The sequence below is a fragment of the Quercus suber genome, unplaced genomic scaffold (assembly GCF_002906115.3).
Source record: "Quercus suber isolate HL8 unplaced genomic scaffold, Cork oak 2.0 scaffold_745, whole genome shotgun sequence".
Lineage (NCBI taxonomy): Eukaryota > Viridiplantae > Streptophyta > Magnoliopsida > Fagales > Fagaceae > Quercus > Quercus suber.
The window spans coordinates 195,452-206,288 of NW_027070182.1; the positions used below are offsets into that span (position 1 = coordinate 195,452).

Below are 10,837 nucleotides of genomic sequence, written 5' to 3' on the forward strand. Positions count from 1 at the left end.
GTTTTGGCCTCAACCCGAACTCGACCCATGGACAGCCCTAATAATAAATAATTGATTGAATTATGAAAGACCATCCAACTAATCAGGCAGTGAACCTATACATTTTTATGGATAAGAAATACTCAAAAAAATGCAAAACACCTTGCTGGACTACATTCCTTCTATGAGAAAGTCTAGAGATACAAAAAATTTGACATCTGTTAATGTGACAAATTATTAGTAGTAGATAGAAAAGTGATGTCAATGGTGAGCACAGATAAAAATAAGTGAAATTTTGCCAACTCAATAAGTGTGAAAAAAATTTTAAATTTTTTTATGTTTGCAACATTGTCAAATTTTTTTTATGTATGTAGCATTACTCTTCCTTCAATTTGAGAGAACTAGCTGGTCCTATTCCTTTTCATTTATATTTTGTTTGTTTACCTTTTTAGAGAGTTTCAACTAATGGTGCCCACTTTTGATAATAGCTTTTTATTATCAGATTAAGACACTAATCGATTTTTTGGATGCAGATTGTCAATTCCAAAGTTGATATGATTGATTAAGGAGGGTGTTAGTGTTCGAATGCTTCGATGAGGTTGGTTTTAAAAGTAGCATACAATTTTCATTTTGGTTTGTAAATTTTGGTACATGGATGAAATTTTTTCCCTATTACTATATTTGATATAGTACAAGGTTTGTAAACTTGTCTAAGGATATATGAGGAAAGAGTATAACAAACCCAGGCTTCACCACTAAAGGCTGCTTGAAAATTACCAAGTTAGAGAAAAATTTCAATTCAATATTACCTATTATCAAATTCACCATACCACACCAATGATTTGTATTTTCCTTTGGCTTTTGAAGTAGGACCTCCAAAGCTAGAAGCAAGAAGGAAAGAAACAAAATAGTCAATTACATATAAATCAAAAATAAAATCAGAATTCAAACCAAATGAAATTTAAATCAAAGAAAACCTATTACTCTATTAGCATTAATCCAATCTCACAAAATACGTCAATCCTCCATCATCAAGGGGCCTAGTCATAGTTGTTAGTATCGTACAATACGCGATACGTATCGTATCGTGTATAAAAAGTTTCGTATTGTACAATACGTATTATATCGTGTACAAAAAGTTTCGTATCGTAAGGGTGTATTGTAAGTGCTCATGAATTGTCGATACATAGGTGCGTATCGTATGAATCATATCGTATCGATGAATCGTACGTATGGTATGATACCTAGACATGTGGGTTTCAAATGGGTTTTTTTATTAAAATTTGTGATTTTATTTGATTTAAACAAGTTGTTAGACTTTGTTAACACAAAATTATTGGGAAACTTAATTGAGTCTAATGAAATAGCAAGTCTAGGAGTTTTTTTCCTCCTCTTTCTCCTACAAAATTTAGACTATACTCATAACATTTATTTTCATATGTGGAAATTTATTTTCTATGCTATTAATAATTTATTAAATGAAAATATAATTATTTTTTATTTTGTAATTATTATTATTATTATTTTGAGTCTAAAAAGCTAGAATGCCAAGAAAAAATATAAAGATAAAATTATTAGAGTAAAAAACCCAAAAAAAAAGAAAGAAAGAAAGTAAATGTTGATAATAATAAAGAAAATGTCTATGAAAAAATAATTTTGCAAGATGCTGAACATGATGATAATATTGACTTAGATGGAATTGATTAGCCAAGATAACGAAAAGATATTATTGTTTTGGATCATATATCATGTATTACTTCTGAGTTTAATCAATTTGAATGTGCATGTTATAAACATAAGTTAATTTGATTTATTTATGTAGGGACTCAACTTGGATTGGACCCAGAGTATGAATGGGTTTTCAGCCCAACAAGCCCAAACAATAAATTTGTAGAGAGTGGATCGAAGGTTTAGGCGCTGACCGGCGTTCACGAAGCATGAAATCTTTTCTTTTATTGAAAAATACTTAGAACTATTTACAACTGGGGGATGCTCCTCGGCCCATGGCCGAGGAGGCCTTTTCTTCCTTCTCCCCCCCTTTTATACATTTTGCTCACCTCTCTTATATATCCCTCTCTTCCTCCTCCTGTTGATCATCTATTGGTCTCCCTTCTGACCGTCCGTCCCATCAGAGGCCATATCCATGCTCCAGTGGTTCGCCCTGATCGATGTTGCTCTATCAAGGGGTTACATCCCCATTAATGCGGCCAGAAGGGTTAGGTGAGCGTATTCAATGTCGAGGTGACAGTTCGCCCAGGGCTTGCCCCTTCTTCGTACTGAGATCTCGGACGACCGAGGATAGGGTCATCCTCGGACCCATCGTGCGTCCTCGGTGTGGGCCATTTGGGTCTGGGTTGAAGTGGGCCGAGGCTACCCGATTTTCTGGCCCCACAATTTAGTTAGCTTTGTTAAATTTTATTGCATAAGTAATGATTAAATTGGTCATTAGTTGAATATATTTTAAATTTATAATAAATATACCTTTTATATATGTATATCTATAATTATTTTATAATTTTATTAGGTGTTTGTGTATCTTACGAAACACGATTCGATACGACACACAATGTAAAAAAATAAAAAATTGATTCACGATACGATTTGACAACTATGGGCCTAGTGTTTGCACCAATAACAATGTTTTTTAATTATAATTTAAAAAATATATATTTTTATTGGCAAACTGTATTCATGCTATTGTGACTATCCTTTTTGATTGTGGGATAAGGGATATGGGTAAGTTTTACATTGCCAAATATCTGTCTTAGCATAGATTGAAACCCAAATAAATTGGATTAGAGTTTTTGCACAACAAATGAGTTAGTGTTTGTTTGACTATCATGGTCATTTGTTTGAAAATCAAGTAATTTGTTTGTTGTTGTGCCTAAAACATTTGAATATGCAATAATGCGAATCTGTTTATCTATAACAGATGATTGGATGAACTCAAGTAAGTAAACAATTAGTCATGGAATGAACCTCTCAATTCGCCTGAGTTGTTTAGTGACATCCACCACAGTTGGCCTTGTTTGTGGATCTTCCTTGGTACATGTCAAGGCAAGGTCCAGGAAAGCTTGCAATTGCTGCTTTAAAGTAGCACCTTCTTCCCCATCTTCTGCCAAGATTGCAGAATCCACAATCTCGTTTATGCAACTACCTTGAGCACGGTTATGTATGGATACTACTAAGGTAGAATCTTCATCAATTGTCAATTGGGTTATACTATAATAATCCTCTCCAGTTAAAAGTTCTAGAAGAAACCAACCAAAACTATATATACAGTTTTCCCAGTTACCTTGCCTGTTGTTTTAAGCTCAGGGGAGCAGAACCTTAAATTCTGAAAGCCGTAATAAACTTCCACGTCAGTTTCACCTTCCGGAATTGATACAGAAACTTAAAAGTTGGACAATTTGGGAACATCATGTTCATCTAAGAAGATATTTTCCATATCTATAGCCATGTAAATGACAGGTCTTTCTTTGGAAGGCAGTATGGAGATAAGAAATTGCATGAGCAATCTGCCTTGCAATCTTTAACCTTCTCTCCCACACCATCGGCTGATGATGTCCTTGAGTAACACATGAGACATAAATACGATCAGCGAGGAAACCATTTGCCGCAAATTCATACACAAAAATGGGAAATGGAGTCTCGAGACAACACCTATGGGCTTTAATACGTTGCTGTGAGCACTCATTTGTGCAGAAATCACTAAATCATTGATGGATAAATAGTCTGAAGAATGCCTAGTGAGAATAATTCGTCCTTCAAAAGAACCCTTTTACCAATACTTTCCCAGATGTTCAGAATAGTTGTTGGTTGCTTGGTGGAGCTGTTGAGCGGAGAAGGTACGGATGGGAATAGGCTTGCCATTGCAACAGACAATCAGCTTCTCAAGTAACTTGCCTCCATTCTCAACAAATGCTCTCTCTCCTTGTTTTCTTTGCTTTCTTCTTCTATTAAAGAAATGATNTAAATCATTGATGGCTAAATAGTCTGAAGAATGCCTAGTGAGAATAATTCGTCCTTCAAAAGAACCCTTGTACCAATACTTTCCCAGATGTTCAGAATAGTTGTTGGTTGCTTGGTGGAGCTGTTGAGCGGAGAAGGTACGGATGGGAATAGGCTTGCCATTGCAACAGACAATCAGCTTCTCAAGTAACTTGCCTCCATTCTCAACAAATGCTCTCTCTCTTTGTTTTCTTTGCTTTCTTCTTCTATTCAAGAAATGATCTCTCAACCAACTCCTCTGCATAGCTTGAATGTGGAACCTTGCTCTCTGCTCTTCTCTACTCACTGGGAATTTTTAGAATAGTGTAGAGTAAGGGAGGCTCAATGGGCTTATAATTCATGAAGTACTGAAGTAATTTCAGGGAAGTTTCATGGAAAGTAAGTGGGGCTTTCCTGAATAGCCGATCAACAAAACATAGTCAAACTTGGCTCACATAGCTTTTTGTGCCTGCTCTGATCAGTGCTCACAGGGAATTTTTAGAATAGTGCTGGAGAGGGAATGGGCATTATTTTGTTCTATTTATAATTTAAGTAAGTTCAGGGAGGTTTCATTAGAGTTAGTAAGGCTTTACTCATTATCCGATCAACACAACTTCGCCAAACTAGTTTATAGCTGAGCTCACAATTTGGAAATTTCAACTTGCTGCTCACCGCGTGTTGGTAGTGGCTAGAGAGGAGTGAGGTGGATTGTTACTTTGGAGTGTGCATAGGCTGTATTGCCAGAATAGTAGTCATGCTGGGAACATTAACATTTTCTAAAAAGAAAATTAAATATAAAAAGGTAAAAAAAACAAAAAACAAAAAAACGAATGAAAGAGAAGTTAGAGATTGTTTAGATTTGTTTGGTTTCACTCTCCATGGTTCCGGAAACAGAGGACATGGTTATTCAGTTATTGTACAGTAACAAATTTTATTTCTCAAACAAGTAGAGATAACTAAGAATTTGAAGCATAATTAGTAGTTGTTCACTAAAGTGAAGGGGATTTCTATGCTTAGTGATAAGTGTTAAAAATAAAGTTTGAAAATTGCCCAAATTAATTAACAAATACAAAGTAGATTAGAGATATAAGATGAGAGTGTAGAGAGATATAAACTTATTGATTTAAGCCAAGGCATGGAACTTAATCTGCTGTCCTAAAGAAGCGATTTCACCCCAATGGAATGACTCCGTTGGTGCAAATGGCTCAGGCGGTCGCTCTCCAGGATACAACAGCAGTTTTGTTAATGTGCACTCACAAACAGAACTTTGAACTTGTCATTAGATGCCCAATATAAAGATTGAAGAAAAATATAGGAAATAGTATATTTGGTGAACTCTAACTTTGTTTTCCTGCTTCTCGCCCATTTGAAAAGGGAAATGACCTTTTTGGTTATATAGAAGAGCTAATAAAAAATTGACCTAACTTACACAATTGGCTGGCTTCATTTGCGATTTACTTTCCATAGAGGATTCCCTAATTGCAGCAAGTATTTTTTGGATGTTGAAAGTAATGAATTTCGCAAGAGTGAATAAGGAAAGAAAGAGGATGGTGGACTAGGGAAATTCTACCAATAAAGGAGTGATTTGAGGGATTTCATTCCCTTGACACTGGAGTTGCCCAAATCAGAGGTTTTATCAAAGGGACTAGATGATATTAGGCATTTGTTTCTGCTAAGTCTCCATGTGCTGGCTGGCTTGCTTTATCATGGGCTTGGGCTAGTTAAACACATACTTGGGCTTCTAAGAAAAGGGTTTAAAATATTTTAAACCTATCCAAGAAGGGGGAAATTTTAGCATCAATTCTGGTGTTGGATGTTAAGGTCTAACAAAACAGAAAAGTATCCAACTTAGATTTTGGATGCCTGTTTTGCAGCATGTGCTTCAGCTTAGACAGCTCTTCGGTTAATGCAGCCAAAAGAACCATTTCAGTAAGTGATTTTGCCAAACTAAATTGAGAAATCATATATATTCTGGAAAAAGAAAATTTACAAACCAATTAAATAGTACAGAAGTCTTTTTTCCCCCAACAAACCACTATACATAGCCAGTTACTAAGACCATGAACTACTTAGTTTGCATTCCTTTTATTCAAACAAAAGAACAATTATCAAACTCCTTTGCCAATAACAACCTATCCTCCAGTTCTTTTAGCATCAATACATACCTTAAGGGTCTGCCATGATGATAACTTCCCAATGACAGGTTAAAGCTGCCATACAAGCTTTGTCATCATTCAGTTGCAACACAATCAAACTTCAAGAGGCCTTTCAGAGGCATCGTTCACTGCTTGGATTTCATCACTAGAAGCATTCCTTTTCAATGATGCAGAAGCAAGCTCTTCAAAACTCTCATGAAGCTTTAAATTCTGCAAATTTCCCAAAGGCACTTCACCCGTTTGTGTGAACCTGCGTGGTTGAGAAATACAATTAGCTGATCTCATTGAGAATTCTCCTTGATTACTTAAGATGCAAAGGCCTGCTTCTTAGTAGCAACGGGGATTTCATAATGTCATTAAATTAGCTTTTTTAACTTTTCTAAATTCCATCCATGGCCATTTGTTTGAAAATCAAGTGAGTAAATTTTGTTTGTTGTCATACCTAAATCATTTGGATATGCAATAATGTGAATCTGTTTATCTATAACATATGATTGGATGAAATCAAGTGAGTAAATAATTAGTGATGGAACGAACCTCTCAATCTGCCTGAGCTGTTTGGTGACATCAACCATAGTTGGCCTTCTTTGTGGATCTTCCTCTGTACATGTCAAGGCAAGGTCCACCACAGCTTGTAATTGATGTTGTAAACTAGCACCTCCATCCCCATCTTCAGCCAAGATTGCAGGGTCCACAATCTCGTTTATGCAACTACCTTGAGCACGGTTATGTATGTATGCTACTAAAGTAGAATCTTTATCAATTGTAAAATCGGGTTATATTAAGAGAATCCTCTCCAGTTAAAAGTTCTAGAAGAATCCGACCAAAATCATATACATCAGCTTTCTCAGTTACCTTGCCTGTTGCTTTAAACTCGGGGGCGCATAAACCAAACTGTCGAATGCCATCATAACCTTCCACGTCAGCTTCACCTTCGGGAATTGATACAGAAAAATAAAAGCTGGACAATTCGGGAACATCATTTTCATCTAATAAGATACCGTGCATTCGTATACCCATGTGGATGACAGGTCTTGGGAAGGCAGTATGGAGATAAGAAAGAGCATGAGCAATCTGCCTTGCAATCTTTAACCTTCTCTCCCACACCATCGGCTGATGTTGTAGTTCAGTAACAGGGGAGACATAAATTCGATCAGAAAGGAAACCATTGGCGGCAAATTCAAACACTAGAAAGGGATATGGAGTGTGGAGACAACAGCCTATGGGCTTTAATACATGCTGTGACCACTCAATTGTGCAGAAATAACTATATCATTGATGGCTATATAGGCCAAATTATCTAAACGCTTAATGAGAACAATTCGTCCTTGAAGAGACCCCTTGTACCAATAAAATCCCAGATGTTGAGCAGGATAATTGTTGGTTGCTTGGCGGAGTTGTTGAGGGGAGAAGGTACGGATGGGAATAGGCTTGGCATTGCAAACAAAAGAACGCTTAATGAGAACAATTCGTCCTTCAAGAGAACCCTTGTACAAAATAGAGAACCCTTTTACCAGCTTTTCAGAAGAAAAGTTGTTGGTTGCTTGGAAGAGCTGCTGAGCGGAGAAGGTACGGATGGGAATAGGCTTGGCATTGCAAGCGGCAATCAGCTTCTCATGTAAGAGGCTTCCATTCTCATAAAAGTAAAACGCTCTCTCTCTTCTTCTTTTATTAAAGAAATGATGATATGGCATGAACCAACTCCAGCGCATAATAGCTTGAATGTGGAATGTCCTTGCTCTCATTTGTTTGTGCTCTGCTAGCGAGGGAGGAAGCCTCAGCTGAATGACAATGACAATGAGGGCATTTTTATAGTAAATTCATTTCATTCAGGAGGGAGGTTTCATCGAAAGTGAAGTAAAAGTAAAGTGGAGCTTTCCTCTTCATTAGTTTTTTTCGGAATTTCAAAAGGAAAGTGCAGCTTTTGCTTTTCACATTAGCCGTTCAATGCCAATACATACCGATTGTTGACTTGGGAGAGCGCCACCGGTTTCTATGAGATTCCAGATTTGCTTCTTTTTTTTTTTTTGGGTTGAAAATTCCTTTTTTGCCTCTATTTTGGTCATGTTTTTAATTTGGTTCTCAATTTTTTCAATAATTTTATTAAGGTTCTTTTATTTTTAAACTTACCAATATTTTGATCCTGACAGCATCTCACTTAAAAAAAAAAAAGTAATTTTAAACTAGTAGTAATTCATTTATTACTTAGGCATTTTTTGTAAGTGAGATGATAATAAAGGTCAAAATAACAACAAGTTTAAAAAATATATAGACCAAAATGAAGTTATAAAAACTTAAAGACTAAATTTTAAATACGATCAAAATATCGAAATCAAAAAGGTATTGTCCTAAAAAATTTTGTTTTTTGTCTCAAATCCCATTTTATATATATATATATATATAAATTTGTTGAATTAATATATTGCAAATCTCTTTATTGAATTACACGCTCTCTTTTTTATTTTTAATATGAACACCAAACTTTGAATTAATTAACTATCATTTATTATAGATCATAACCTCTCTCGAGTGAATAATTTAAAAGTGCAAAATATCTCAAAATAGAGAAAATCCAAAATATCATTTTATATAATAAATAATTATCAATCTCTTATTAACTTCATATTTGCAAACTCGAAAAATATATTGGCCTGTTTGGTAGTATATTTCAAGTATTGTTGTTCAAAATGATATGAAAATTGTGGATAAAAAAATATTGTGAAAACACGTATTTAAATTGCTTATAATGAAAAAAAAGAGTTAGGTAACATATTTCTAATAACATATTTTTAAAAGTTAAAAAAAATTTAATTGTGTGTTTGGTATAAGTGTGTATTTTTTTTTTAAAAGTGAATATTTATCTAACATGTAGAGTAATTTACTATTTTTTTTTTATTAGAGAGAAATTCCCTCTCATCCATTGCACTTCCTATTATTTCTCTTCTTTTTGGGTCTCTTTTAGTCTTCTTTGCTTCATCCATTCCTTTTCTTCCTATCTCCCATCTCTTCTGCCAAACTCTTTAAAGACCCACAAATAAAAAAAATCCCAACAATAGGATTGTTCAAATATCCAAACCAATCATCCACAAAATCAAATTCATACTCTCTTACTTATCGGAAAATAAAGAAAGACCCATGCCACAAAATCAAATCTACCCATAAAATTATCAACCTATGCCAAAAAAAACCAAGGGAAAAGAAGATACAAGGGAGATAAAAAAAAAAAAGAAAAAAGAAGTGGACAAGTTAGATAAATTTTTTTTTTTTTTTTAAGATGATAAGAAGTTCTAGAAGAATCCGACCAAATTCATATACATCAGCTTTCTCAGTTACCTTGCCTGTTGCTTTAAACTCAGGGGCGCGTAAACCACAATGTCGAATGCCGTGAAAACCTTCCACGTCAGCTTCACCTTCGGGAATTGATACAGAATGATAAAAGCTGGACAATTTGGGAACATCATGTTCATCTAATAAGATCTTGTGCATATGTATAGCCATGTAGATGACAGGTCTTGGGAAGGCAGTATGGAGATAAGAAAGAGCATGAGCAATCTGCCTTGCAATCTTTAACCTTCTCTCCCACACCATCGGCTGATGTTGTTGTTCAGTAACACGGGAGACATAAATTCGATCTGCAAGGACACCATTGGCGGCAAATTCAAACACAAAAATGGGAGAAGGAGTGTGGAGACAACAGCCTATGGGCTTTAATACATTGCTGTGAGCACTCATTTGTGCAGAAATCACTAAATCATTGATGGAAAAATCGACAGAAATAGTATGATCAGAACGCTTAATGAGAACAATTCGTCCTTCAAGAGAACCCTTGTACCAATAAATTCCGAGACGTTGAGCAGGATAATTGTTGGTTGCTTGGCGGAGTTGTTGAGGGTAGAAGGTACGGATGGGAATAGGCTTGAGATTGCGAACAAAAGAACCCTTAATGAAAACAATTCGTCCTTCAAGAGAACCCTCGTACCAAACAGCGAACTCCATTACCAGCTTTTCAGAAGAAAAGTTGTTGGTTGCTTGGCGGAGCTGTTGAGGGGAGAAGGTACGGATGGGAATAGGCTTGGCATTGCAAGAGGCAATCAGCTTCTCAAGTAACTTGCTTCCATTCTCATAAAACGCTCTCTCTCTTTCCTTTCTTTCCTCTCTTCTTTTAATAAAGAAATGATATGGCATGAACCAACTCCAGCGCATAATAGCTTGAATGTGGAACGTCCTTCCTTTGCTCTCTTTTGTTTGTGCTCTACTTCTCTGCTAGCGAGGGATTGGAGGGTCAGCTGAATGACATGAGAATGAAGGCATTTTTATTGTAAATTCATTTTAGGAGATTTCATCGAAAGTAATTGCAAGTGCAGCTGAATTCCACTATTTGCTCTTTTTTTTTTTTTTGGAATTTCAAAAGTAAAGTGCAGCTTTTGCTTTTCACATTAGCCGTTCAATATTATAATAGTATTAATTAAGTTCAAATATTAGCCAATAAATAAAATAATATTTTTTTATTAAAAAAAAAAATATTACGTTTATAATATTTTTCACAACATTTTTAAAATAAATACTAAGAGATAAGTTGTTACATGGTATTATTGATGATAAAAAATTAATTTCAATGATGAGTTCAAATTAGAACAAATAACAAATTAACACCTAAGATTTGTTATGAAAATATTATGAATATAGCTTCTAAAAAAAAGAGCCATACAAAA

At 35.1% G+C, this 10,837-nt stretch overlaps 1 protein-coding gene and 2 long non-coding RNA genes across 3 annotated transcripts in view; 1 reads left to right on the forward strand and 2 right to left on the reverse strand.

Annotated features, from left to right (window-relative positions):
- The window catches only part of LOC136064715 (uncharacterized), a 31,557-nt gene extending 29,080 nt beyond the window's left edge, over positions 1-2,477 (forward strand). The window contains exons 2-3 of the long non-coding RNA XR_010626318.1: positions 513-577; positions 1,802-2,477. This is a non-coding gene — a long non-coding RNA (uncharacterized LOC136064715). The remainder of the gene's footprint in view (positions 1-512; positions 578-1,801) is intronic.
- Positions 2,478-5,906: 3,429 nt separating this feature from the next.
- Positions 5,907-8,107, reverse strand: LOC111983942 (uncharacterized). The gene is made up of 2 exons (XR_010626317.1): positions 6,663-8,107; positions 5,907-6,375 (listed from the first exon to the last, which is right to left on the reverse strand). It is a non-coding gene; the product is annotated as an uncharacterized LOC111983942 (long non-coding RNA).
- A 1,264-nt stretch (positions 8,108-9,371) lies between these two features.
- On the reverse strand, positions 9,372-10,487 carry LOC112036254 (serine/threonine-protein kinase ZRK1-like). The gene has a single exon (XM_065766798.1). It carries the CDS (start codon positions 10,326-10,328, stop codon positions 9,372-9,374), a length of 957 nt encoding a protein of 318 aa, XP_065622870.1. The 5' UTR covers positions 10,329-10,487.
- Between the last annotated feature and the right edge of the window lie 350 nt (positions 10,488-10,837).